Source organism: Bactrocera dorsalis, chromosome 4, assembly GCF_023373825.1.
Source record: "Bactrocera dorsalis isolate Fly_Bdor chromosome 4, ASM2337382v1, whole genome shotgun sequence".
In the NCBI taxonomy this organism is placed as follows: Eukaryota; Metazoa; Arthropoda; class Insecta; order Diptera; family Tephritidae; genus Bactrocera; species Bactrocera dorsalis.
In genome coordinates, this window is record NC_064306.1 from 25,268,215 (window position 1) to 25,290,412 (window position 22,198).

Here is a 22,198-nt window from a genome sequence, read left to right on the forward strand (position 1 = left end):
ACATAAAAGAGTCAGATATAGGGTTATAAGTATATACTAAAGTGATCAGGGTGGTAGGGAGTAGAGTTGAAATCCGGATGTCCGTCTGTCCGTCCGTCCGTTTGTCCGTCCGTTCGTGCAAGCTGTAACTTGAGTAAAAATTGAGATATCATGATGAAACTTGGTACACGTATTTCTTTCTCCATAAAAAGGTTAAGTTCGAAGATGGGCAAAAGCGGCCCACTGCCACGCCCACAAAATGGCGAAAACCGAAAACCTATAAAGTGTCGTAACTAAGCCATAAATAAAGATATTAAAGTGAAATTTGGCACAAAGAATCGCATTAGGGAGGGGCATATTTGGGCGTAATTTTTTTGGAAAAGTGGGCCCAGCCTCTACTAAGTTTTTTGTACATATCTCGGAAACTGCTATAGCTATGTCAACCAAACTCAATAGAGTCGTTTTCTTCAGGCATTATACATATACAGTTCAAAAATGGAAGAAATCGGATAATGACCGCGCCCACCTCCCATACAAAGGTTATGTTGAAAATCACTAAAAGCTCGTTAAGCGACTAACAAAAAACGTCAGAAACACTAAATTTTACAGAAGAAATGGCAGAAGGAAGCTGCCTCCAGGCTTTTTTTTAATTTGAAAATGGGCGTGGCGTCGCCCACTTATGGACCAAAAACCATATATCAGGAACTACTCAACCGATTTCAATGAAATTCGGTGTGTAATAATTTCTTAACACCTTGATGTCATGTACGAAATATGGGTGAAATCGGTTCACAACCACGCCTTCTTCCAATATAACGCTATTTTGAAGTCCATCTGATGCCTTCTCTGTATAATATACACATTAGGAACAAATGATGATAGCGGAATAAAACTTTACACGAATACGGTATTTGAGCTGAGGTATCCCTTGTGGAAAAATTGTCGTTATCGGACTATAAGTTTTCAAGGTCCCTGATATCGAAGACGAAGAACTCAGTTCCTAACCTAACCTTATTTTTTCACCAAAAATATCGGTAAATCTCTCAGAATTTAATTCTAATTAATTTTACAGCAAAATAAAAATATATGTATGTAGTATTGTTTGTCATTTCATAATGGAAAGTCTTACGCCTGTACAACGTTTATAAAACGTTCAACTATATTGCGAAAGCTCAAGTTCTGTAAAGAATGTGTTTCGCGCACTTCGTTCAACTTATGGTTAACATAATCAGCCTACTAAACGAAACAACATCACTCATCTTGAGACCTCATTCCGTGCACTCATTTTCGTACTGTGAGATAAAAATATTTGTAGAATGTTGTTTGACCTTGGCTCCTATATATAAAGCCCTCACATACCATCCGTTAATGCATCTTTAATGTATTTGCGCAAATAGTAATGAGTTGACGTATCTGATACGTTGGGCGAAGAAGCTATTCATCTCAGACATGTTTCGATTTACTTGGTGAAGTTTCGTTTAATACTTTAACAAGGATCAAAAATTTGCTCGCAGCAGGGCGGATTTTGGGGATTTACTACATTGTGCCTAGAGGCAGAATTAGCCAAGAAGTTGGAAAAGCTTACCTTTAGTTCCAATAATTGATGATCTGAGGATTTTAGCCAGCGCTTTCAAAACCTTAATCATGACAGGAAATAGGTTTCAAAAGAACTGTTTTTTCTTTGATTATTTTGATAAACACAAAATAAATATTTTTGACAGAAAGCTAAAGTGATTTGTCCATCATTGTTTCTCAAAATCGTACAAAACAAATTTGGTATGACCCCACCTTTTTTACTCCTGGGTGCCCTTTTACTCTCGGCGGCCCTGCGTGCGGGAAATGCTGTACCAGAATGCCATTGTTCACTTAATTTGACTAAGATATCTTAAATAATATTTTCGTTGAAAAGTCAGCCATAGTACTGCGGTCCACATATTCGGTGGGCTTGAAAAATTATGGTCTGGTTTGAACAAATTTTAGTTAAGACTAACTAAACTAAACATAACTAAAAATATCTATTTCTGTAAAGTTTTATTCCGATATTCATTCGCCCACACATGCCCTCACTTCTGCGATCAATCTAAGATTACAGTTTTATGACTTATGACATATTGTGAGCGTGGCAATGACTCCATTACATCGACAATACTAATAACTTAGTCCTTCGATGAGGTTTAGGCTACCGCTAAGTGAGCATAACTACTATATTTTGTAGCAACATGTTGCCTTTTTATAATAATTGTGGAAACTTTACTTTACTGTTTCAATATTTAAAATTTGTAAGATAAATGTTTTAAAGCAAATTTACTTTTTATTAATATATTTTCAGAATTTTCTTCATTGCAAATTGTGTGCTCGTGTTTGGGGCGAGTGTATTTTTCGTCTTCTTGGTTGCTGAGAAATGGACATACTCGCCAACAATAATCAGCATTAACCCGGTACCCAGTTTCATTACCGACTATCCGTTTCCTGCAGTGACCATATGCAATATGAACCAAGCGCTAAAGAGCAAGGTGGCTAATCTCTCAGAGTAAGTTTAAATTTCAAATTCATATGGCGACTATTTCATTAATAATTCAGTGAGTCCGTGTACTAGAGCTCTTGGTATGCGACTAATCGACTAACCGGATATAACATTAGTTAATAATAATATTCTGTTTGCAGTATTTGGATAGTCGTAAGTCATCGACTATTCGATTAACCGCACGTTTGGGACAATACGGTTAAATGTTCTTTGTCGTCTATTCGATTTGAAAGCGTTGAACTTCCATATAATATTTTCTGCGCACATATATAAGTTTATGGAAACTGTGGAAACAATTGCTATTCACAAATTTAAAACGAGGATAATCAACGTATGCGTAAATTTCTAACAATTTTCATTTATTGAGAAGAGCAACTATTGATATCAATCGGCCTTAGTTCTGCTTTCTCCAGACTGAACAAGGAAGCAACGGAAATGGGTCTGGCAGAGAACGAGGGCAAGACAAAATACGAGTATCTCCTGTCACCAAACAAACAGTCGTCGCATTCGAGACTAGGCTCTCACGTGACTGTTGACAGTCATAACTTTGAATTTGTAGATAATTTCGTCTATTTAGGAACCATTATTAACACCATCAACAATGTCAGCCTGGAAATCTAACGCAGGATTACTATTGGCAACAGGTGCCACTTCGGACTGAGTAGGCAATTGAAAAGTAAAGTTCTCTCTCGACGAACAAAAGCCAAACTCTATAAGTCGCTCATAATTCCCGTCCTGCTATATGGTGCAGAGGCATGGACGATGTCAACATTTGATTAGTCGACGTTAGGAGTTTTCGAGAGAAACGTTCTGCGAAAGATGTATGGTCCTTTGCGCATTGGTCACGGCGAATATCGCATTCGATGGAACGAAGAGCTGTACGAGATATATGACGACATTGACATAGTTCAGCGAATTAAAAGACAGCGGCTACGCTGGCTAAGTCATGTTGTACGGATGGACGAAAACACTCCAGCTCTGAAAGTATTCGACGCAGTACCCGGTGCGGGAAGCAAAGGAAGAGGAAGACCTCCACTCCGTTGGAAGGACCAAGTGGAGAAGGACCTGGCTTCGCTTGGAATATCCAATTGGCGCCACGTAGCGAAAAGAAGAAACGACTGGCGCGCTGTTGTTGACTCGGCTATAATCGCGTAAGCGGTGTCTACGCCAGTAAAGAAGAAGAAGAACTATTGGAAAAGTCGCAACATTGTTAATATTCATATAAACGGTTACAAACCGGTTATTCGATGAATCGGGTTTCACGTTATTCGGTTGATTTAGATCAATATTGTATATAGTTGTACAATGATCAACAAAAATTCCTTCATCTAATTTAGCGACGCTGATTCGAGAAAATTTATATATGTATATATATTAGGGTGTGCCATTCTGAGGAGGCAACCTTTTTTTTCAACTGAAAAATAGGCTCAAAACTTTCGAAAATGTGTAAAAAAAAGTCACTCAAAAGATGAGCCCTTAATATTAATATTAAGAGGTGCCTATTTAAAATTTTCTGTTTTCCATATAAATTACATGGAAAAAAAATCATTTTTTTTTTGTGGTGGTTATTGTGCGGAGATTTTATATTTGCCCCGATAGCTGCCAGTAGGGATGGTAAACTCGATTCCGATTCTACTCGAAAATCGAGTTTTCTCGTAAAATAATCGATTTTTCGAAATCGATCTCCAGTAGTCGAAGTCGATTAAGAATCGGTTCTTGTGTGATATAAAGTGAGAGATTCAGAAGGAATTTAAAATTTTTTATATGACATGGAAATTGTTATCCCATTTCACCAGTATCTGATAGAACTGTTGGGTAACCTCACACACAAAATTTGGTTGAAATTGGTAAAGTAGTTTTTGAGGTAAAGGTAGGTGGGGCCACGTCTATTGTCCGAGCTATACGACTCCAATAAAACTTTTGCTTACCATTACGGGTGTGAAATTACAAGTGTTTGTTGCATTTATTTAGTAATATATCATAACTTTAGTGGTTCTCAACACAACCGTTATATAAGGAGTGGCGTTTATGCTTTTCTTGCGGCAGCTTACGGGCGCACTGCTCAACGATCGATGTACGTTTTAAGAGCGGTAGGGGTAAAAAAATTCAATATCTTTGGAATGGTATGAATGAACAAAAATTTTTTTGCAGATTATTAAAGGTGAATATTTTCCGCGTTGTGTCACATAATTTTCAGTTTTTTAGCGTGAAGAACACTTAAAAAATTTCAATTGTTTAACAAAAAATTATGTAAAATATTATTATTTAAACAAAAGGACCATGAAAAAATATTTATAATATAGCACGAACATTTTTCTTTGACTTCACAAAATTTCATCGATTTATCTCCAGTAGTTTATGAGAAAATAATTTTACAACTTTATCATGCTCTAAATTTGAACCTTCAATAACTTTAACAAAAAAAGAATTTTCACGAAATATTTATATCACGGGGTATGCGTCTGGTCCCCTTCTTAATGAACTGCTAATTTTCAAAATCGGAGATTTTTCGAAATTTTAATGGACCACTTGACGTGGTTTGACCCTACTATTATAAAGAATACGTGCCTTAAGGGCCAGAACTCGTTCTTCGAGCGATCTTTTGCGGTAGAACGGGAAGGAAAGCATAGAACGTAAGACAGCGTTCATGACTGACGTCATCTCACCATATGACAGCTAACTATCAGCGCTAGTACGTAAGCTAGTTCCATAGAAATTAATTGTGAGACACATGTCGTTGCCGGGATATTTCTTGTTTCAAATATTCGATTTCAACCCCTAAAACCTTCTTTACGCACGCCACATCGTAGAATAAGATTTATAAAGTTTTTTTCATTAGTTTCACTAGTTAGGAAAGTAAGTGGGGTAATGTAGTGTAAAGAGTGTAAAAATTAACTTTACTCAAAACAGAAAAAGAGAAATATGAAAAATATTGATACTCTACCAGCCACATATTCCAAAAATAGATAGCTTTGGAACTACTTACGGAAGAAATCTTGAGGTATAACTTAAAATACTTCATTTTTTTCTCTAGATCCTCCATGGAATACTCACTTGTAAATTTTCTGTGTGGCTCGGACCCAAATATTACAGTTCTGAATGCCATTGAGGATTGGAGTTTTAGCAGTAGTTTTGTTGTAAATGTAAGCTATGAAATGGAATTAATTATTTCTCCAGAAACAACACAAATAACCATTTTTATACTTTTAGACATCGCAATCTTGTGAGAGAATGCTTCTTAAATGTAATTTTGGTGGCGTTGAATACAATTGTACAGAACTTTTTCATCCAGTTATATTGGACGAAGGATTGTGCTGCACATTCAATTCACTGGATCAGGTCTACAAATTTACAAATATGTCTGTCTTTTGCAAATCATTTCATTGAGTGTTTAATTATACGGCTTTCTTACGTTCTTCCTCAGGACAAGATCATCAAAGGTTTTTTTTAACAAAACTTATCCACCAAACGTCAAGCCCGTTGATTGGTCTTTGGAAAACGGTTATCTGAACCCCTTACCCAAATATTTTTCACCAATGAAGGCCGTCGGTTTTGGACAAACACTCGGATTAAACATTATTTTAAATGTAGAGAGAGATGAATATTCATGTTCGTCAGGAAAAAGTATCGGTTTCAAATTCACAGTAGGCAACCCGGAAGACGAGCCAAACATACACGAATCGGGTCTACTGCTTGCACCTGGCTTTGAGTCAATTATTCGTATTATACCCAGTCATCAGGAAGCAGATCAAAAATTGCACGTTTTGAGTCGCAAGTACAGAAATTGTGTTTTTGAGAGCGAACATAAGTTATCAGTATTTTCGCACTATTCATATTTGAATTGTATGTATGAGTGTAGAATAAAAACTACAATTTCTCTTTGCGGTTGCGCTGAACCTTACATGATTACGAGATATTCGAATCATACAATATGTGGCTATAAAGACTTTAAATGCGTACAGGAGATCCAGTACTTATTGAAAAATAAAAGATTTCAAATACCTTGTGGCCAAGAGTGTTGGACCAGTTGTTTTTTAAAGAAATACAAAGTTGATATATTCTCGGCCAACTTGAAGAAGTCATTAATGGAGCACACCAACACTCTGTTCGCCAATGTGACAGATACTTATGTGGAAGAAAATATTGCGATTGCAAACTTTTACCTGCAACGATATTCCTATGAGAGCACCAAACAGTCGCCATATATCGACTCAGTTGATGTGTTATGTAAGTAAATATTGATTATTGGCCAGAATTTCATTGGAAAGGTGCATACCTATGAACTCTAGTTCCGAATGATATAGTGATTAATTTAAATTATCTCCTTATGTTATAAAAATATCGTTTATACAAAGAGAATGTCCTATAATATTTAATAAAATATATTAGGTATACATGGGAAGTATATGGGTAACAATCTTATCAAAATTACCAAACGGATGTGAAATCTTATATGTTTTTTTTTTTTTGAGTTATTAAACTCACCAAATACTGAAATTGCCGGACGTGACTATTGGTTAGCCTGATTCCATCTAGATGCCAACTTTTAATTCGATTCTCCATACATTTGTTTAAGCCTCGGATGGGATGGTCTTGATTACTTTCAGATAATTTTATTTTTTTCATACACTGGATTGTAGGACAGTTTCGTAGTCATTTTCATGAATTCACACCTAATCACCAGTAGTAATGCGTTTGATGAATATAAGGTCTTCAGCTACATTGGCAAGCATATTTTTTGTGATCTCTGAGCGATGTCGTTTTTGAATTGATTTGTACATCCGAACACAACCTATAAAAGACAAGATCGTGTTGATTTTCCAAAAAGTTTTTAACGCAATGGTTCGATTCCGTCCAGCTGAAATACAACTACATATAAATTGTATATGTCAAACCGAAGTGTTTTCTGCCATATATTACTCTCGTAGTATAAAAGGTGGGGACACAGTCCTTTAACCTAATAATCCGGCATAATCCTGTCCAAAATAACACCTAAAATAATATTTATCTTGGTGAACCTCCACACAAAGTTTAATTTCTCATGACAAAAGTCTTACTCGTTATAATATTTAGCAGAGCGGAGATTTCAAAATTGGAACCATAGGATATCTGGTACCTCTAGTTGTTTGTTAAAAATCTTATATAGGAGAAAGGCCTGGGATGATCTTATACATTTTTGACGCTAAGTCATTTTGTAATCAGGAAACCTTAACCACATAATTCTATTAGAAAATCTCCGACTATGACTTCAGTAATATTTGAGTGTGTTATACGATTATTTTGACCTAATTTGAGTTTCTCTTAAGTAATTCCTTAATAGTACTAAGTTCTGATACGCCATATTAATTTATCTAATGAAGTTTAATTTTTCTGACATATGTCTTTTTATCATCATATTTCTTTCTTTCTAACTTTTCAGCTAATGTCGGTGGCCTCATTGGAGTTTTCATGGGATTTAGTTTCATTTCGTTTGCTGAAATTATTTATTTTTTCTGCATACGATCAAGGCGACTAAACTCCGTTCGGAAAATTGGCAATTCAGGGCGTAGACCATGTGCACTTTTAGCCAATAGACCCAAAACACGTTTCATTAATCCATACAAAACACCAGTATACTCTTTATATCAAAACAATAAATTCAAATCTCCACTGAAGATGTGACACTTCAGCACTTTGGCTATTTTAAATATTAACTCTCACCAAAAAAAATGTATCACAAAAACTGCAAGCTAACGGCGCTTTGTTAATCACATTAAATCACAAGTAATCACTTATCTGCACAAATAATGGTTTGTCTTCTCAAAGATTATCCTACCTTTCGCATAGATAGCAGTATTTACCGAAAAATGAAGCACTTACGTGCCACATATTTGTAAAGGTCATCTCAAATCGTTGGTAACGGTATTATTTGTCATAGACCAATATTTGCAAGTCGACAACGTTCATGACATCCATATTTAGTAGAGGCGTGTGGCAACAAATACATTTAATCATTGGACATGTGGACACACACTGAGCGTTGAGTAGAGGTACGTTGCACTGATTCAGTGGCATGTCTGCGACTATACATTGTAACTATTTGATTTCTTATTTGCCATTAGTAAATATGATTTGCGCTGCTTTGGCGAATATGAATCCTTTTAACAATTAAAAATTAAATATTTGAGTGTGCGAAAGCCCTTCGAATCGATACAACTTTAGATACTTCATTCCATTACAGTTAGAAACTGTAAGCCGCTGGTGCAACATGAGTATTTCGAGGATGATCATTCTTTACTAAGGAGGCTGCAAATAAAGTTGTAAATATTATTTGCAAAATACCACCTTGCATGGCTTGAAATGCATTGCGGAGGACAAAATCTCTTTGCCCGAAAGGTAAATATCGGTTTGAGCACTTTATATAACTTTCTAGTCGTGAACATCATTAAAAGCACTCCATGCTTAGAAATATAATTAACTAACTCGTGCACAACAAACAAAATTGTTACTTCAGTAAAATATTAAATATGATAATCATTTTTACAAATGTGTTTTGTGTCCTGAAAAGCATACGACTTAGCTGATATAAATTTTAAATTCTACCGCATTTTGTAATGAAAATTTGTTTGTACCCTTGTTATATCGAACCGCAGAATCTTGTGAGAACATTTGAAACTCGTGCCGAGAGCATCAGTTTTAAAATCCTACTACACAATCTGTGATAGTTTAGTTTCGCCTCGACTTGAGACGAAAATTTGCATACTACTCGAAAAGATCGAGTCGGAAAAGTCCCTCGTTTCTTCAGCGAAAATTCGTGAAAACGCATATTCGAAACCAGTATAAACCTTTTCTTCAGATTCATCTCCTTTGCAGAGTGGACATTTTTCTCGTTTTTAAGACCGCTCCGAATTCTTTTCATCAAACAGCAGTGGAGAACTCTTCAAGAAAAGATAGAAACTTAGAGTCACAATGTTTAGAAAAGAAAAAAAATATAATGCAATTACTATTTCTCGGATATATACGTTGAAAGGTCAATCATAAGGACCGATATACTCCCTTCCCATATATGGTATATGGTTTGGTATTCCATTGCATAGTTATTCATATTTAACCATCATTCAAGAGCGTGATATTGTAAACCACATAATGATAAATTTAATTTGTAAGGCTCTCATTTTATACAATAACATAGTTGTTACTAAATATATGTTTAAAAATTTATGATGGCTAAGTAAAGTCTATACTTAACTTTCTGTTTCCACCTTTTGGTTTGATTAGAAATGTTTGTAAATGACACTTGTGCACAAATTGTGTGGTACAACCGGTATTTACGAAAGTAATTGGTGAACTGCAACTAATTTTAACTAATAAACACTTACCAACAAAAAAGATAAATTTTCCGAAATTTACATCGAGTCCTCAGTGCACAGACATGGCTGTGAAAAATAAGACGTTCTCTGTTAAGGCACGTAAACATAGAATTCTTAATTTTAAATCCGGTTTTGTACAAAATTTGAACGAGTTTTTAAAAAACTCGACGATACATGGCTTACGCTATACCAACCAACGAGATTTAAGTATATTTGAGAGGTAAGAGAAGAGATTCTAGAACTATTTAACATTAATTTTTGTATTGACTGCATTTATATATCAATATAATTTCCGCAAATTAATTAATTAATTAATAAATGAGAAATACTATAATTAAGTAGTGCTATATATTTACTTTGGAAAACGAGGCGTGGTTAAATACTGACTTCGTGTTTCCACTATAGTTGGTTCTAGGTATTTGGAAGGGTTTCGAATGTTTATTCGGCCAAGGATTAACCCGGCAGCATTCATAATATTATTTGTATTTATCAAATTCTAAACTTATTCCTCGATGTCTTATAAGATTCATAATATTTACCTAGCAAATTACTTCCTTTGCCTTTACAATATTTGTGAAAAAATACTTAACTTTCCCTAAATCTACTAAATTTCCCTTATTTCAAATTTATAAGGTAAATGTTTTTACGCAAATAAATAAAGGGTGATTTTTTAAGAGCTTGATAACTTTTTTAAAAAAAAAAACGCATAAAATTTGCAAAATCTCATCGGTTCTTTATTTGAAACGTTAGATTGGTTCATGACATTTACTTTTTGAAGATAATTTCATTTAAATGTTGACCGCGGCTGCGTCTTAGGTGGTCCATTCGGAAAGTCCAATTTTGGGCAACTTTTTCGAGCATTTCGGCCGGAATAGCCCGAATTTCTTCGGAAATGTTGTCTTCCAAAGCTGGAATAGTTGCTGGCTTATTTCTGTAGACTTTAGACTTGACGTAGCCCCACAAAAAATAGTCTAAAGGCGTTAAATCGCATGATCTTGGTGGCCAACTTACGGGTCCATTTCTTGAGATGAATTGTTGTCCGAAGTTTTCCCTCAAAATGGCCATAGAATCGCGAGCTGTGTGGCATGTAGCGCCATCTTGTTGAAACCACATGTCAACCAAGTTCAGTTCTTCCATTTTTGGCAACAAAAAGTTTGTTAGCATCGAACGATAGCGATCGCCATTCACCGTAACGTTGCGTCCAACAGCATCTTTGAAAAAATACGGTCCAATGATTCCACCAGCGTACAAACCACACCAAACAGTGCATTTTTCGGGATGCATGGGCAGTTCTTGAACGGCTTCTGGTTGCTCTTCACCCCAAATGCGGCAATTTTGCTTATTTACGTAGCCATTCAACCAGAAATGAGAAATGATATGTAGACCATAAATCGGACGTAAAGCGCGAAACACATTTCGAACCGAACACTGATTTTGGTAATAAAATTCAATGATTTGCAAGCGTTGCTCGTTAGTAAGTCTATTCATGATGAAATGTCAAAGCATACTGAGCATCTTTCTCTTTGACACCATGTCTGAAATCCCACGTGATCTGTCAGATACTAATGCATGAAAATCCTAACCTCAAAAAGATCACCCGTTACAAGATTTACCTATTTGAATACCTTTTATTAATTTATTTTTAGAATTTTCTTCATTGCAAATTGTGTGCTCGTTTTTGGAGCGAGTATATATTTCGTCTGCTTGGTTGCTGAGAAATGGTCATACTCGCCAACAATAATCAGCATCAACCCGGTACCCAGTTACGTTACCGACTACCCATTTCCTGCTGTGACCATATGCAATATGAACCAAGCGCTCAGGAGCAAGGTATCGAACTTCTCAAAGTAAGTTTAGAATGTCACATTCATATGGCGTGTATTTCACTAAAAATTCAGTAAGTCAGTGTACTGTCTTTCACATATTACATACTTAATTCTAAGAACAGCCAAACAAATACATTATACAAGTTAAGCTTTCAAGAAATAGCAATGTTAGTATAGATCATTGACTTTTCTCGCCAAATCATACAACGACATTCAAAATACTCATCTGATACGACTCCAAAAATGAACTTAAAGTGATATATGCTCCGAATCTGCAAAATTCTTTCTTTCAATTATGCGTAATTTATTCGAGAAAACTATGTTTGAGGCGCATGCAATATGCTTTTTCATAGCTTTTGGATCTTGTTTCATGGCATTTGACTGTACTTTTAGAAGGAACCCACAAACGTAGCAAAAGCAGCCTGTTGAATATTTATAGGTTTGAGTCATATACCCTTAAATACAATAAAATCTCATTTAGCACAATTTTAAAATTTTTATTTATTGACTCTCCTTAGCCAATTTTTTTTAAATATTTAACAGCAAGTAAGGAAGGGTTAAGTTCGGGTGTATCCGAACATTTTATATTTACTCTCGCAATTTGAAAAAATTAAAGGAGGGGAAATACTTTATATTACACAATATTTCGAAACAATTTAATATGTGTGCAATATGACTGCGTCAAATAAAACTGTCCGTTACAATAATGACAAAACTTTAAAACCAATAGTCCGATTTTTATAAACTAAAATATTTTATTCAGTAGATTTATTTCAAAATTGAAAAACGGAAGAAGAAAGCAAGAGTTATGTATGTTTTATTAATAACTTTTTTATTTTTTGCGGAACCCCGGTCATTAGTGCTTTTATGGTAGTGTCCGATACTCCCACGTTGTTGTTGCTTTCATCTCCCTCTTTACTAAAGTTCAGTATCTCTCAATCGGCCTTAATTCTGGACAGTTAGGTGGATTCGCTGGTTTGCGAATTATCAGCTGTTGTCAAAAATAAAAACATTGCAAGCAAAGAGAAGAAATGGAGCAAACTGGTTCAAATAAAATAAGGCTAAAACATGAAAAGCCGAATAAAAAGTGGAGCGAAAAAGAAATCCATAGTATACTGAATTTCTTACAGCAAGCTCCAGAGGTAAAAGTGAAATTTGTGCTATGTGCCGCATAAAAATATTTCTTACCTTCAATGTCCATAATTTCTTCAGCAGCTTCATCAAATAAAGTGTCAGTTTATTTTTCCAATTTGTGCGAAAATTTTGTTTACAAACAATGGTTTTCTTCACCGATCAGCGGTGAATTAATGGTCTTTGCAAGGGTTGCAGAGAAACCACAAAAAAGACGTTCATTGTTGATGGTAAATATTTGCAATTGCATAATTTTGCAAACTCAGATGCACAAGATTCTGAATTGCCCTATTGATACTTTTCGAGCCATATCTTCCAGAAATAACTTTTGAACTACTTACAGAAGAAATCTTTACATATTACTTACTAAACATATTTTATTCGTTTTGCTCTAGATCCTCCATAGAATACTCATTTGTAAATTTTCTGTGTGGCTCGGACCCAAATATTACAGTACTGAGTGCCATAAAGGATTGGAGTTTCAGCAGTAATTTTACTTTAAATGTAAGCAACAAAATGAAATGAAATATTTTTCCAAAAAGAACAAAAATAATGCTATTATATACTTTTAGAGATCGCAATCCTGTGAACGAATGCTCCTTAAGTGTAATTTTGGTGGCGTTGAATACAATTGTACGGAACTTTTTCATCCAGTTATATTGGACGAAGGCCTATGCTGCACATTCAATTCACTGGATCAGGTCTACAAATTTACAAATATGTCAATGAAGTTTAATTATAACAAAACATATCCACCAAACGTCAAGCCTGTTGATTGGTCTTTGGAAAATGGCTATCAGAACCCTCTACCCAAATACTATTCACCAATGAAGGCCGTCGGCTCTGGACAAACGCTAGGGTTAAATATTATTTTAAACGTAGAGAAAGATGAATATTATTGTTCGTCAGGGAATAGTGTGGGTTTCAAAGTCGCATTGGACAACCCCGAAGAAGAGCCAAACATACCCGAATCTGCTTTACTACTTGCACCAGGTCTTAAGTCATCGATTCGCATTATACCCACACATCAGGAAGCAGATCGAAAATTACGCAATTTGAGTCGGAAGTATAGGAATTGCATTTTCGGGTCGGAACGGAAGTTATCAATATTTTCGCATTATTCATACGTGAATTGTATGTATGAGTGTAGAACAGAAACTACAATTTCTCTTTGCGGTTGCGCTGAACCTTACATGATTACGAGATATTCGAATCATACAATATGTGGCTATAAAGATTTCAAGTGCGTTCAGGAGATCCGGTACTTAATGAAAAATAAAAGATTTCAAATACATGTGGTCAAGAGTGTTGGATCAATTGTTTTTATAAGAATTATAAGGTTGATATATTTTCGGCCAACTTGAAGAAATCATTAATGGAGGACAGCAACACTCTGTTCGCGAATATGACTGATACTTATGTGGAAGAAAATATTGCGATTGCAAACTTTTACCTGAAACGATATTATTACCAAAGCACCTAACAGTCGCCATACATCGACTCCATTGATGTGTTATGTAAGTAAATATTTTTAGTTAGGAATGACGGGTTGACAATTAGTACTTCACCGATTAATTAATTCTCATTGATTATACGAAATTTGAATACTAAAATACCAGACTAAATGTCTATGTGATTTTAACTGATGCATGTTCACTAGAGTGGGTCAATTTGTATGGAGCAAAAAAAATGCACCAAGCGGTTATCAAAATCGTAAACTACGATGAATTCTAAGAAAATTTGCCCAAGAAACCATGGCTCTAAAATCAAAACGGAGCCTCCGGTTTTTAACGAGAAACTTTTCATTTTGTTTTTTTTTTTTCAATAAATGAAATGGAAAATAGTAACAACTACTGGAGCCGAAAACATCAAGCTGTGACCGTACAGAAAAATACCGTTATATGGGAGGTGGCCGTAGTTTTTGCCCAATTTTAATCATTTTCATAATCTCACCTAACTAGGTACAATCTAAAATGTGTACCAAATTTAGTCGAAATCGATAAAGAAGTTCCAGAGATTTACATATGCACTCAAAAGTGGGCGGTGACATGCCAAAATTTTCATATTGTCGAATTTCTGGCTGCAATACAACACCGAATACCAAACTCAAGATGTTTCCCTTCAACAGTTATTAAAATTTCCGATCTTTAGTGTTTTCAAAAATTACCGTTATATGGTAGGTGGGCGTGGTTATTATCCGATTTCGATCATTTTCCAGATATCTCTTAAGTAGACATTGTGTAATATGTATACCAAATTTGAACGAAATCGGTGGGGTGGTTCCAGAGATATGCATATGAACTCATAAGTGGGCAGTGCCACGCCCCCTATAAAAAATTTCTGTACTGTCGAATTTTCTGCTTAAATACAACATCACATACCAAATTTGAGCAAATTAGCTTCGATAGCTACAAAACAAGCAAACAATCGACAGTGGAATAGGAATTGGATTTTTTTTTTACAAAATACAATATACGAAATTTTCTCGCTAAAAACCGGAGGCTCGATTTTCATTTTAGACCCATGGTTTCTTGGGCAAATTTTCTTAGAATTCATCGTAGTTTACGATTTTGATAACCGCTTTGTCAAGAAAAAAATTGACCCACTCTAATGTTCACAATTTTTTATGAGACCTCTAAATAGTTTTGTATTTACGTCGAGCAGTAATGCGTTGTGATCAGATAGGAGATCCTTTCGAAATAGCAGATGAAAGCCGTCAGGAATTTCGTTAGGTCGGATGGCCAGTAAGTTGGTTCATCAGCTGAATGACACATCTTCAATCTTTGTTAAAATGCTTTTCGAATTGCTCTATCGTTGGTGTTTGTGAGCGGTAAATCTGACCACGTGTTCTTGGCATTATGGTCACCCCCAGAAATGAGTTTATTACCAAATTGGTTCATAATTTGCACATACATATGTACATGCCCTGCAATAGGTTGTGTCGCTGAGGAAAGTATAAGGCAGCTATCGTTAAATTAACATCAACATTGTCACCTAAAGAACTGCAGCTCAGCCTCTTTGCCAACAGAGTGATTTGATTTTAAATATATAACCCAACTATTACCCTCCTCCCGCCCAACCGACTCGAGTAGCGCAAGGCACAAAAACGCAGAGTTACCCGAGTCATAAAAGGCAAGAGAGTTTTTAAGCGTTGCGATCTTAAGCTGCTCAGCTACAAAAACCAAAAATTTCAAAATCCAAAATTAAGGATTAGGTTAAAGTAAGTTTATTATTTTTAAATGTTACTTGTTAGGAGTAGACGAAATACATTGTTTAGTGGTAAAGAGTGAGTCTACTAGATCAAATGTGCTGAAATGGGAATTGAAATCGTGACATACTTATACTGCGGAATGGTTTGTTTAATGCAAAATTTGTTCTAGAAAAGTTTAAAATTAAATTTCTAAACTGCCTAGTTGAGCGAAGGGGACGTCTAAAATTAATCTCAGATAACAGAGATGGACTACGGACTGACCCATTTATAAGTTTTACAAAAAATATTATTCCTACCATTTCCTTACGACTAGTGAGTATAGGAAGATTTATAAGGTTTAAACGATTAGTATAGGGTGGACCATATAAGATTTTAAATTACGAAGTAGGGCGTAAAAGATTGAGTATAGCGTTTGCTGTATGGCACGTAGCACCGTCCTGCTGGAACCAAATGTTGTCCAAGTCTTATTCTTCAATTTGTTTGAAGAAAATTCGGTTAACATTGCGCGATATCGCTCACCATTGATGGTTACGGCTCCTTCTTCATTTTCGAAGAAGAATGGGCCGTTCTCCTTAGTGGAGAAATCTAGAAGGTTATTTCGCATTTAATAATTTTTTTTAGGGGTTGGTATATATAATATATTTGCCACGTTATTTAAGGAAACAAGAGGGTATCATATCTGGGCCATAATCAAATGATTGTTTTAACATATTTAACTGCTATAAGATGCTTACTTCGGAAATGGTAGGTGCGTTAATTAAAGAAATCGGACATAATTTACGCTGAAACGGAACATATTTAGAAGAGTTTGAAGAGTAATTGGACTTAGAGAATTCAGCAAACATATTAGAAATTTTGTGATTATCACTGGACTTCATTGGTATATGAGTGTGTTATACCATTATTTTAACCTAAGCTGAACTTATCTTAAGTAAGGAAGTCCTTACCAGTACTATGTTATTGTAAAATTTTTTTTTAATGAAGTTCACCTTTTCTGTCAAATGTGCAAAAAATATTTACTTTTTTCTAACTTTTCAGCTAGTGTCGGTGGTCTCATTGGAGTTTTTATGGGATTTAGTTTGATTTCGTTTGCTGAAATTATTTACTTTTTTTGCATACGATCAAGGCGACTAAACTCCGTTCAGAAAATTGGCAATTCAGGGCGCAGACCGTGTGCACTTTTAACCAATCAACCCAAAACACATTTCATTAAGCCACATAAAACACCAGTATACTCTTTATATCAACACAATAAACTCAAATTACCACGGAAGATGTGATGACTCTTCAGCACTTTGGTTATTTTTTAATACTAACTCTCACCGCAATTTACCACCAAAAACTGCAAAAGAACGGCGCTTCATTAATCACATTAAATCATGAGTAATCACTTATCAGCACAAATAACGGTTTGTCTTCGCAAAAATTATCCTTCCACTCGCATAGATAGCAGTATTTACCGAAAAGTGAAGCACTTACGCGCCACATATTTGTAAAGGTCACCTGAAATCGTTGGTAACGGTATTATTTGTCATAGACCAATATTTGCAAGCCGACAACGTTCATGACATCCATATTTAGTAGAGGCGTGTGGCTACAAATACATTAACCCATTGGACATGTTAGCGTTGAGTAGAGGTGCGTATACACCGATTCCATGGCATGACTGCGACTATATTATAACTATTTGATTTCTTATTTGCCACTAGCAAATATGATTTGCGCTGTCGAATATGAATACGAATCCTTTCAATGTCTAACAACATTTAAAAGTTAAATATTTGAGTGTGCCTTCATTTGTGCGAGAGCCATTCGTATCGGTGCAACCTTAGGTACTTCATTCAATTATAGTTAGAAACTGTAAGCCACTGGTGCAACATGGGCATTTATGCCGAAGATCGTTCAGTGCAGTTGAAACCAAAATTCACACCCGAAAAGCCGAAAGTGTCTGGTGAGCAGTAGAAAATTTTGGAAATTTACATTTAACAGTTTCAGATTTTCATACTTCTAGTACGTCCAAAACATAAAAGCAGCGATTGCTCCAGCGAAGAAGTCGAGGAGGATCATTTCTGTACTAAGGAGGCTGCAAAGAAAAGTTGTAAATATTATTTGCAAAATACCACCTTGCATGGCTTGAAATACATTGCGGAGGACAAAATTACTTTGCCCGAAAGGTAAATACCGATTTCATCGATTTATATAACTTTCTAGTCATGAACATCGTTGCAAACACTATGAAGAGTGGGTAATACATGCCTATGAAATAATTATTTTTAAAGTATTCATTTTTGTGAGAATGTTTAAAAAACGTTCCAATGATAGTGGGTTCTATGTACCTGTACTAAATGCAGTTTTTTCTAGATCCATCCTTACTATTTTTTTTGAAATCGAATAAAATGCAGAATGTCAGCGACATTGTTCTTGATTATCAAATTAAAAATTTATCAGTTCAAGCTTCAAACCATAGCAAATTAATCCTTTTGCTAGTCATTGTGCTTTAGGGATCCTTTATAAAGGCTGATGCATTTGGAGTTTCCTAATGTTTTAAAGAAAAAACACAGAAACAGTGCAATGGGGAATGGGGGGAGAAATCAACCTTTCCAATGTTGGCCGCGGCTACGGCTCAGATGGTTTATCCATTGAGTCCGACTTTCGATGACTCATTCGAGCATTTTGGCTGGTAACTGATAATGTTTTACTCCAAGGCTTGAATCGAAGCGGGATTGTCCGCATAGACTTTAGACTTTACACATCCCTACAGAAAAAAGTATGACGGCGTGATACTGCACGTTCTTAATGGTCAATCGACCGGTCCAAACGTGAAATTATCATCTCACCGAAGTGTTCTTTCAATAATTCACACGATTGATGCAATGTGTGGGAAGTGGTGCCGTCTTGTTGAATCCAATTGTCACCGAGATTTCGAGCTTCAATTTCAGGAATCAAAAGGTTGGTTATCATGGCGTGATTTTAGTGATTAACGGTTACGTTCTTAACGACATCATTTTTGAAGAAATATGAACCGATTATTCCACCAGCCTACAAACCACACCAAACCGTTATTTTTCTGGATGAAATGGCAGCTTTGAATCTCTTCAGGTTGCTCTTCGTCCCAAACGCGGCAATTTTGCTTCTTTACATATCTGTTGAGCCAGAAATGGGTCTCATCGTTGAACGAGATTTAACTCGAAAACGTCGGATCTTCTTGGAACTTTTCAAGAGTCCATAGAACGAAGACATGTCGTTTTGGAACATGCAGCTTCAGACGTAAGTTTTTCCATGATGAAATGCCAAACAATGCTGAACGAAAATAACATGACACGACTCATGCGTCATCTGTCCTCTACTTGGATTAATCGATAGTTTAGATATTAAGCAGGATACCGGGTGAAATTCGGTTATGAATAGTACTCCTATAGCACTATATACCGCATTTTAACTTTTTTACCACTTCAATTTTGTACTGTGGTTCCACTGAACTCGATCATATAATTTCCATATTTATTTCTAAATTTTTAATTTGGTGTTTTAGAGTATTTTTCGGGCTGTCTTTTATTGGTGTGGTTATATTATCCGGTTACTTTATATCCAATGTCTATGTGAAATGGTCTGCATCGCCGATAATAATTTCAACGAGCGCCAAACAAACACTGGCCAGCGATGTACCCTTCCCTGCTATAACCATATGTAATCTTAATCAGGCATCCAAAAGTAAAGTGCAAGGCATTCCAACGTAAGAATTTACTTCAAGAAATTTAATAAAAAAAATTCGAAATTGTATAATGATTTTATTCAGATCTTATTATAGACAAAATTTAAATTATTCTTTACTCATGAGCCTCTGTGGACAGAACCAGTTGGGAGAATCGTATAATGTTAGAGGCACTTGGGCAAATTTTAAAACTATTCTGAAAGCGGTATATTATTGCGATAAAAATTGGTATTTACGCTTTTCCATTGAAGTATCCTCTTCTTAATGTATCACAGGTGGCACAGCCCTGCGATGAAATGCTTTTGTACTGCAGCTATGGGGCCAAGCAGGAGAATTGCTCAGTGATCTTCAACTCTGCCTTAACTGACGATGGCTTGTGTTGCACATTTAATGCGTTGGATCCAATTTTTATGCAGCGAAATTTTAGGTAATTTACAGATAAGTCCGAATATTTCTTTTAACGGTATAATATGCAGCGATGAAGACCGCATCTCGCCCAAATCATCTAACCATTTTGTACCGATGGACTGGACACCCGAAAAGGGTTACAATGCTGATCTGCCGAAAAACTATTATCCACGTGTATCAGGTGGTACCGGAAGTCGGCTAGGTCTAACAGTTGTCTTGAACTCTTCAGCATCCGAGTATTACTGCACGAAATCTAAGAGTGTTGGCTTTAAGGTAGCTGCTCGAAATTTTCAGATTAACACATTTGAGTGCAAAATAACAATTCGTAATCCAATCCTAGATTTTGGTGCATAACCCCGCCGAACTACCCAGGGTAACTAACTACGGATTTTTGGTGACAGCCGGACGTGAAGCACGCATTCCAATCGAACCGATTTATGAGAACGCTGTTCCTGGCATACGTTCCATACGTAAGGAGAAACGTCGTTGTCTTTTTTCCGACGAGGGTGACCTAACCTACTACCGCACATATTCGCGCAGGAATTGCGAAATCGAGTGCGAGGCGAAAATTTTGATTGATAAATGCGACTGTGTCCTTTACTATTTGCCACGCATTAATGCCTCAGCACGTATTTGTGGACCCAATGACAATGCCTGCACGAATGAGATACAAACACAAATCGAGTCGTCGGATAAAAAGGTGACTTGCGCCAATTGCTGGCCGGCATGCTTTGAACTGAGCTACAGGGCAACTGTAACGTCCACGACAATCACTTATGGACAATTCTTGACAGCCGATGAATGGCCACCCGAGTTATTCAGCTCGGCTACAAACTTTTCTGAGATATCTATAGTAAACTTTTACTATTTATCAAGTATATTGCGCAGCACAACGAAGTCGGAGATGTTCGGCTTCACTGAGTTTCTTTGTAAGCTTTAAATGTCTGCGTAAGATGCAAATAATGTCGATCCATATTTCTTTTTTTACTTCGTAGCCAACACTGGTGGTCTACTGGGCTTATTCATGGGATTTAGTATCTTCTCCATTATCGAAATAGTGTATTACGTCACTTTGCGCCCGTATTGCGCCAGCCGCAACATGCAAATGTCTCGTCGCCGTCGTCATAACAACGTGAAAGTAAGTTTGCTTTGCGATTTAAAACGCCCGAAGTACCATTAAGTATCTGCTTGATTAATGCGACTGCTATTTATTTCAGTGGCTGCGCGCTCTTCGAAGCAGAGTCAAACCGGCGAAATATGAGGGCTCCACCAAATTTTGGGTGAATGAGATGCAACAGAAAAAGGTGATGAATTACAAAAACTACCGAAATAACTTAAATCATATCTTTCTACAACACAAACAAGCTCTACAAAACAATGATGGCGTACCAATGTACCCCTATTTGGAGTAAAAGCGAAGAAGAAGAAAGAAAAAAAAACAATAGTACATACTTAAATAATTATGATTTCAGCACAAATTAGTTGAATTCACTGACGTCATGTAAAACTAAATATGTAAATTTGCTTAAAAAAACTTAAAATAAATTGAGCTTACAGCCTTGTGCACCATTAAGCGACTAATGCTAATATATGTGTCTATATTAGGGTGTTTCATTACAAACTTCTTTTTCTTCGCCGACACATAAAATGATAGATTTCAATCAAAAATTGGTATAAAGCCATTGAATAAGGGTTTAGATACATACATTTTATTAAATTTATATTTTTACTCTTACATATTAATATATCTCTAAAAAAAAGTTATATGACATGAGCGTTTATAATTTTTCGTCTAAAATTTAATTTCCTACAACTGTTCCTTTGAAAGTTTTTCGATAAGACAAACTACCATATTCACCACAATTTTCAAATATTTTAGAAAGACGTGATTAATAAAAAAGACCTTACCTTAATTACGCCAAGGCTATGCGGGTCTCTCCCGATAAATCAAATTAATGATCTACCATGGGATCTGCGACATCCTGTTCATTCAGATCCTTACGGCCTTAGTAAAGAGGAGGTAATACCTTTGCTTTCTATTTTTGTTTTCATGATTAT

General features: G+C 35.8%; 3 protein-coding genes across 3 annotated transcripts; all 3 read left to right on the forward strand.

The window, feature by feature from the left end:
- Window positions 1-2,314: 2,314 nt before the first annotated feature.
- On the forward strand, window positions 2,315-8,258 carry LOC115065816 (pickpocket protein 28-like). Its single transcript, XM_029548582.2, has 5 exons — window positions 2,315-2,509; window positions 5,538-5,646; window positions 5,714-5,862; window positions 5,934-6,730; window positions 7,923-8,258. Exons 1-5 carry the CDS (start codon window positions 2,469-2,471, stop codon window positions 8,162-8,164), a joined length of 1,338 nt encoding a protein of 445 aa, XP_029404442.2. The 5' UTR covers window positions 2,315-2,468; the 3' UTR covers window positions 8,165-8,258.
- Window positions 8,259-11,570: 3,312 nt separating this feature from the next.
- Window positions 11,571-17,062, forward strand: LOC125778259 (pickpocket protein 28-like). Its single transcript, XM_049455000.1, has 3 exons — window positions 11,571-11,699; window positions 13,382-13,875; window positions 17,059-17,062. Exons 1-3 carry the CDS (start codon window positions 11,571-11,573, stop codon window positions 17,060-17,062), a joined length of 627 nt encoding a protein of 208 aa, XP_049310957.1.
- A 677-nt stretch (window positions 17,063-17,739) lies between these two features.
- Window positions 17,740-21,563, forward strand: LOC105221887 (pickpocket protein 28). Its single transcript, XM_029548583.2, has 9 exons — window positions 17,740-17,971; window positions 18,032-18,194; window positions 19,553-19,753; window positions 19,817-19,937; window positions 20,008-20,159; window positions 20,209-20,413; window positions 20,481-21,069; window positions 21,136-21,278; window positions 21,358-21,563. The coding sequence occupies exons 1-9, from the start codon at window positions 17,899-17,901 to the stop codon at window positions 21,550-21,552; spliced, it is 1,842 nt and encodes a 613-aa protein (XP_029404443.2). The 5' UTR covers window positions 17,740-17,898; the 3' UTR covers window positions 21,553-21,563.
- The last annotated feature ends 635 nt before the right edge of the window (window positions 21,564-22,198 follow it).

What these genes read in the sequence shown, in the direction of transcription:
- LOC115065816 (XM_029548582.2), top strand. Translation starts at nt 2,469, where the DNA reads ATGAACCAAGCGCTAAAGAGCAAGGTGGCTAATCTCTCAGA. An exon ending in GTCTACAAATTTACAAATAT is followed by an intron (nt 5,863 to 5,933) that starts GTCTGTCTTTTG and finishes CCTCAGGACAAG; the next exon opens with ATCATCAAAGGTTTTTTTTA. An exon ending in CGACTCAGTTGATGTGTTAT is followed by an intron (nt 6,731 to 7,922) that starts GTAAGTAAATAT and finishes CTAACTTTTCAG; the next exon opens with CTAATGTCGGTGGCCTCATT.
- LOC125778259 (XM_049455000.1), top strand. Translation starts at nt 11,571, where the DNA reads ATGGTCATACTCGCCAACAATAATCAGCATCAACCCGGTACCCAGTTA. An exon ending in AAGGTATCGAACTTCTCAAA is followed by an intron (nt 11,700 to 13,381) that starts GTAAGTTTAGAA and finishes ATATACTTTTAG; the next exon opens with AGATCGCAATCCTGTGAACG.
- LOC105221887 (XM_029548583.2), top strand. Translation starts at nt 17,899, where the DNA reads ATGGGCATTTATGCCGAAGATCGTTCAGTGCAGTTGAAACCAAAATTC. An exon ending in AAAGTGCAAGGCATTCCAAC is followed by an intron (nt 19,754 to 19,816) that starts GTAAGAATTTAC and finishes GATTTTATTCAG; the next exon opens with ATCTTATTATAGACAAAATT. An exon ending in CGGCTTCACTGAGTTTCTTT is followed by an intron (nt 21,070 to 21,135) that starts GTAAGCTTTAAA and finishes TTTACTTCGTAG; the next exon opens with CCAACACTGGTGGTCTACTG.